General features: G+C 46.8%; 1 protein-coding gene across 1 annotated transcript; it reads left to right on the top strand.

The window, feature by feature from the left end:
- The first annotated feature begins 474 nt into the window (after positions 1-474).
- On the top strand, positions 475-1,158 carry LOC136322427 (keratin-associated protein 10-7-like). The gene has a single exon (XM_066254435.1). The coding sequence runs from the start codon at positions 475-477 to the stop codon at positions 1,156-1,158; it is 684 nt and encodes a 227-aa protein (XP_066110532.1).
- Positions 1,159-6,526: the final 5,368 nt, after the last annotated feature.

Raw genomic sequence — 6,526 nt, forward strand, 5'->3', positions numbered from 1 at the left:
TCCTCTTATACAAGGTAGCAACTCTCCTGCGTCGCCACGAGATGAGGTGTTTCAACCACATGAAAACACTTTCTAGTGCTGGCTGCCTGCTAAGTGAACCCGGCGCTGAGGCTGTCCTGGCTGCTGACTGGACCATGCCCTAGCACATCCAGGTGGCCTGAGGCAGGACTCCGCCCACCCTCACCCTCCCTCCCCTGTCCCAAGGAACCAGGCTGGGCTGGGCCTGTTACACACACTCCTGTTCCCTGGGGACACAATGGGGCAGGCTTCTAGATGATCTAAGAGATTTATGAGCTGGACAACATCCCAGGCAAACAAACATCCCTGGTGCCCCTGGGAGGCGGAAATGGAGGCTATAGGTTCGAGGACGCAGAGCCAGGAGGGTATAAAAGCCAACAGCCCTGGGCACCTCACACATTACACTTCCTCACACTCCACCTCCTCCCCACTCACCTCCAGCCCACTGGTCCCACCATGGTGTCTACCCTGTCCATCTGCTCCAGCGACCTGAGCTATGGCAACTGCGTCTGTCTGCCCGGTTCCTCTGACTCTTGCACCGAGTCCTCCTTGCAGGTGGACAGTGGTCCAGAGAGCTGCTGTGAGCCCTCCTGCTGTGCCCCCAGCTGCTGCCAGCCCACCTGCTGTGTCCCCAGCTGCTGCCAGCCCACCTGCTACACTCCTAGCTGCTGTGCCCCGGTCCCAACCGAGACCCTCATGTGCACCCCAGTGAGCTGTGGGCCCAGCTTCTGTCAATCAGCCTGCACCAGCTCCTGTATGCCCTTCTGCTGCACCTCCTCCATCTGCCGACAGGCCTGCTGTGTGCCCGTCCAGTGCAAGACTGTCTGCTGCAAGCCCGTGTGCTTCAAGCCAGTGTGCTGTGTGCCCAGCTGCTCTGGGACCTCCCTCTGCCCAGTCCCCTTGTGCTGCCAGCCCACACCCTGCCCCTCATCCTGCTGCAGACCCTTCTCCTGCGTGTCCCTCATCTGCCACCCTGTGTGCAGGCCTGCCTGCTGTGTGCCCATCTCCTCCTGCTGTGCCCCTTCATCCTGCCAGCCTAGTTGCTCTCGCCCAGCCTCCTGTGTGTCCCTGCTCTGCCGCCCTGTGTGCTCCCGCCCTGCCCTCTGCGTCCCTGCCTCAGCCCAGACTTCCTGCTGCTGACCAGACATGTCTCCCCTGGGCCAACTGGGCTCTGTCTCACCCTGTGACTGTCATCCTTCTAGTCAACCCTCGGTCTGGTTCTGACCTGTGTTGGATGGCTGTCTCAACCAGGGTTTGGTCCTCCAGGTCTCCACTGTCCTGACTTCTGCTCCCAGAAATCCCCAACCTCACTGCTTCTCTGGGCCCCTGCCCCCAGGAGGCTCCTTCACTTGGCCCTGGGTCACCTGTCCTTCCCTCCAAGTTTCTCTGTTGAGTCGCTACACCTCCACTCTCGGCCTCTTAACACCTCAGGCACCCCAATAAACTCACTTTGTCACCTGATTGCTTCCTTCATCTGATTTTAGGGTGGCGGGGGGTGGGAACACAAGGTTTTCACCAAGCATTGGTCCTCTCCAGCCCCAAGTATTTCTAGAAATGAGTGAGAGATCCCAAAGGCAGTGGGCTGACTGCTCTGGACGAGGTAACTGGGAAAGACTCTTGCCCTTACTAAGGAATGTCATGTCTGCTGGACCATGCCTGAGGCTTCCGTGAGGCTGGTCACCTGCAGACGCATCATGGTCTAGGAGTGCTCAGGCCCCCTGGATCATTTCCACCCACTGTCTCATCTGGGCAAACCCACCCTCCAGAGTCGCTCATCAGGAAGCTGGCCAGGGGGTCCCATGCAGCACAGCCTCTGTGGGCCAGGGGTCACCTCTCATCCACGCACAGGTCTACATTGCTAGCAGAGACCTGATGGAGAGAGGGAGAGAGCCCAGCTCACAGGCATAAACAATAAGATGTGGAAACAAAATATGAAGGGGCGGGTGGCAGAACCTTCAGGGTCCCGTGTCGGTGCACACCGTGCGTGCCCTGGGCCCGTCTCTGGCAGATCTAAGCTCCACTGGGAGTGTGAGGGACACAGAGTCATGATGCAGGGCCTCCCCTGTGACCTGAGCATCCGTATCAAGTTTCAATGTACTAAAGGACCATGGACAACAGCCTACTCTGATGTCAGGATGACATTGGCACCATGCAAGGGCCCGTGTTAATAAGGATGCAAATGTGTTGGGGACCGAAAAGTAAACAGGGTATTTTGCAGTTTGGATATCTAGGGGACAGAGGTGTTGGGCCCAACCTCCCACCTCACCTACCTAATTAAGTTAACAAAGGGCTGCCCACCCATGTTCCCCTGAAGAGACTGGAAGCTGGTTTCTTCTTGGTGTAAAGTTACTGTATGGTGTAAAGATTGACTAGTATGGTGGGGGTTGTCTTTGAGATGCCTTGGAAACTTAATTGAATTGCTAATGGCCCATGTTACCCAGGAATAAAGACAGATGTCTTTCTGGGGGAGGCCATGTTTTGCAGCTCTGACAGTAGTGACTATTGGCAAGCTGTGGCATCCTCCCGAATCCATCCTGTATATATCTTTAAGTCTCTCTCTATCTTTAATTCAATTTCATACCATTTCCCGCTCGAGACCCTGGAATAGACTCATCGCGTGGGACGCAGCACAAATGCCCCAAAGATCACCCACTAGGGGCAGTAGCCAGAACTGCTGCAGGAAGTAGACCACTGTCCCCACCCTTAAAGGATCAGACAATGTTCAACCCTACCTTGGGGGTGGGGGGTTGAAATTATTACCTGCCTGTTTGTGAGCCCTGCATTCTTTCTGAGGCCAGTGTTCATGCTGTTCCCTGTTATCCCCTGAAGATCTCAGCCTAATTCTCTGAAAGGATGGCCACCTCCCACCCCACGCACATGCCCTGCCTGCTGTATATTCCTTGCCCAAGCTTCCCTCTTCTCCCACTAATTTTTCATATATTTATTTAAATTATTTCCTTTAAAAATAAACTTAATTAACAAACCCTTGTGTCAAGGGGCTGACTTTCAATAGATCGCAGCGAGGGAGCTGCTCTGTTACGTAGGAAACCCCGACCCAGAAGCAGGTCGTCTACAAATGGTTTAGCACCAGGTTCCCCACGAAGTGCGTTGCATGACGGGGCGAGGGGGTGGCCCCCTTTCCGGCCGCGCCCCGTTTCCCAGGATGAGGGGCTCTCCGCACCAGATAGTCCCAACGCGCCGCGGAGCACGCACGGGGTGGGCGGAGGACCTGCTATCCGAGGCCAACCGAGGCCCCACGGCGCTGCCATATCGTTCCGCCTGGGCGGGATTCTGACTTAGAGGTGTTCAGTCATAATCGCTAATTTTTCACCCACTCTTTAGCATTGGTGCGATATAATAGCCATGTAATCAAATGTATTCAATTTATTCGTACAGTTTGATGAGTTTTTTTTTAAAAGGTTGCCATCCTGTCACTTCCACCAATGTCAAGATGTAGAATACTTCCTTCAGGCCCAAGGTTCTTGGCATCCCTTTCCAATCACCACCCTCCGCCTGGAACCTGGCCACCCCACTAAAAACAGGTCACACACAGGGAATCGCACAGTGCATGCCCTCAGTGTCTGGCTCCAATTACTTGTCTCTGGTGTTGTCTATGTCAGGTGTTAATTCCCTTGTGATGGCTAAGTCATGTTTTATTGAATGGATATACCACCATTTATCCATCCACCTGTTGAAATATATTTGGGTTCTCTCCAGGTGGTGGTGATTCTGAGCCACTTTAAACACCTCTCTCAGCATGTTTTCATTTCTCCTGGGTAAATACCCCAGGGTTGCATTGCTGATCACATGGTGGGTGTAGGGTGTGTAATGATATTCTTATTTCCCTGATGGCTAATGATGGTGATTACATGTGCTTGTTTGCATTTGTATGTCTTCTTCAGTGCCGTGTCTGTGCCAGATCCTGCTCATTTTTACAAAATCAGATTGTATTTTTTATTATTGCATTGTAAATAGTCTTTATGTAGTCTGGATACCAGTCATTTGTCATACATGTAAGCTGGGAGTCTCTCCATTGGTGTCTAGCCTTTTCATCTTTTCTTTTTTTTTTTTTTTATAAATTTTTATTTTAATGGGGTGACATCAATAAATCAGGGTACATATATTCAAAGAAAACATTTCCAGGTTATCTTGTCATTTAGTTCTGTTGCATACCCATCACCCAAAGAGAGATCGTCCTCCGTCACCCTCTATCTAGTTTTCTTTGTACCCTTCCCCCTCTTCCCCCTTCCCTCCCTCCACCCCCCGTCACCACCACACTCCTCTCCATGTCTCTTAGTCTCGCTTTTATGTCCCACCAATGTATGGACTCCTGCAGTTCTTGTTTTTTTTCTGATTCGCTTATTTCACTCCACATAATGTTATCAAGGTTCCACCATTCTGCTGTAAGTGATCCAATGTCATCATTTCTTCTAGCTGAATATTATACCATGGTGTATATGTGCCCCATCTTCTTTATCCAGTCTTTTATTTTTTTTTACAGTGATTAAAAGCCTTTAAGCTTTTTAGTTTGATAAAGTCCCATTTGTTTATCCTGTCTTTTATCTTACTTGCCTGTGGAGACAAATCAGCAAATATATTGCTGCGACAGATGTCAGAGAGCTTACTGCCTATGTTTTCTTCTAAGGTGCTTATGGTTTCACGGCTTACATTTAAGTCTTTTATCCATTTTGAGTTTATTTTTGTGAGTGGTGTAAGTTGGTGGTCTAGTTTCATTTTTTTGCAGGTAGCTGTCCAATTTTCCCAACCCCATTTGTTGAAGAGGCTATCTTTACTCCATTGTATTTCCTTACCTCCTTTGTCAAATATCAGTTGTCCATAGAACTGTGGGTTTGTTTCTGGGTTCTCTGTTCTGTTCCATTGATCTATGTGCCTGTTCTTATGCCAGTACCATGCTGTTTTGAGTACAATGGCCTTATAATATAACTTGATATCCGGAAGTGTGATACCTCCCGCTTTATCCTTCCTTTTCAAGATTGCTGAGGCTATTCGTGTTCTCTTTTGGTTCCATATAAATTTTTGGAATATGTGTTCTATATCTTTGAAGTAAGTCATCGGCATTTTAATCGGTATTGCATTGAATTTATAAATTGCTTTGGGTAATATAGACATTTTAATGATGTTTATTCTTCCTAACCACGAGCATGGTATATGCCTCCACTTATTCGTATCTTCCCTGATTTATTTTATCAATGTTTTATAATTTTCCGAGTACAAGTCTTTAATCTCCTTGGTTAGATTTATTTCTAGGTACTTTATTTTTTTGGTTGCAATGGTAAAGGGGATTGATTCCTTGATTTCTCTTTCTGACAGTTCATTATTAGTATATAAAAATGCCTCTGATTTTTGAGTATTGATTATATATCCTGCCACCTTGCTGAATTCATTTATCAGGTCTAGTAGTTTTTTTACTGAGACTTTAGGGTTTTCTATATACAATATCATATCATCTGCAAATAATGATAGTTTTACTTCTTCTTTTCCAACTTGAATGCCTTTTATTTCTTCTTCTTGTCTGATTGCTGTGGCTAGGACTTCCAGAACTATGTTGAATAAGAGTGGTGAAAGGGGGCACCCCTGCCTTGTTCCTGATCTTAAGGGTATTGCTTTTAATTTTTGCCCATTGAGTATGATGTTGGCTGTGGGTTTGTCATAGATGGCCTTTATCATGTTGAGGTATGTTCCCTGTATTCCCACTTTGCTGAGAGTTTTGATCATAAATGGGTGCTGGACTTTATCAAATGCTTTTTCTGCATCTATTGAAATTATCATGTGGTTTTTCTCCTTTCTTTTGTTTATGTGATGAATCACATTGATTGATTTGCGAATATTGTACCAGCCTTGCCTCCCCAGAATAAATCCCACTTGATCATGGTGTATGATTTTTTCCATATATTGCTGGATCCGGTTTGCTAATATTTTGTTGAGGATTTTTGCATCTAAGTTCATCAGGGATATTGGCCTATAATTTTCTTTTTTTGTGTTGTCTTTGCCTGGTTTTGGAATCAGAATTATGCTCGCCTCATAAAAGGAGCTTGGAAGTCTTCCTTCCTCTTGAATTTTTTGAAGTAGCTTGAGAAGGATAGGAGTTAGTTCTTCTTTGAATATTTGGTAGAATTCACTTGTGAAGCCATCAGGCCCTGGACTTTTCTTTTTGGGGAGTTTTTTGATAGCTGTTTTAATTTCATTTGTTGTAATTGGTCTGTTTAGGTTTTCTGATTCTTCCAGATTGATTTTTGGAAGATTATATGATTCAAGGAATTTGTCCATTTCACCTAGGTTGTCTAGTTTTTTGGCATACAGTTCTTCATAGTATTTTCTTACAATGTTTTGTATTTCTGTTGTGTCAGTTGTTATTTCTCCACTCTCGTTTCTAATTTTATTTATTTGAGTCCTCTCTCTTTTTTTCTTGGTGAGTCTCGTTAAAGGTTCATCAATCTTGTTTACCTTTTCAAAGAACCAGCTCCTGGTTTCATTGATCCTCTGTATT

This window comes from Saccopteryx bilineata, chromosome 2, assembly GCF_036850765.1.
Source record: "Saccopteryx bilineata isolate mSacBil1 chromosome 2, mSacBil1_pri_phased_curated, whole genome shotgun sequence".
Classification (NCBI taxonomy): domain Eukaryota; kingdom Metazoa; phylum Chordata; class Mammalia; order Chiroptera; family Emballonuridae; genus Saccopteryx; species Saccopteryx bilineata.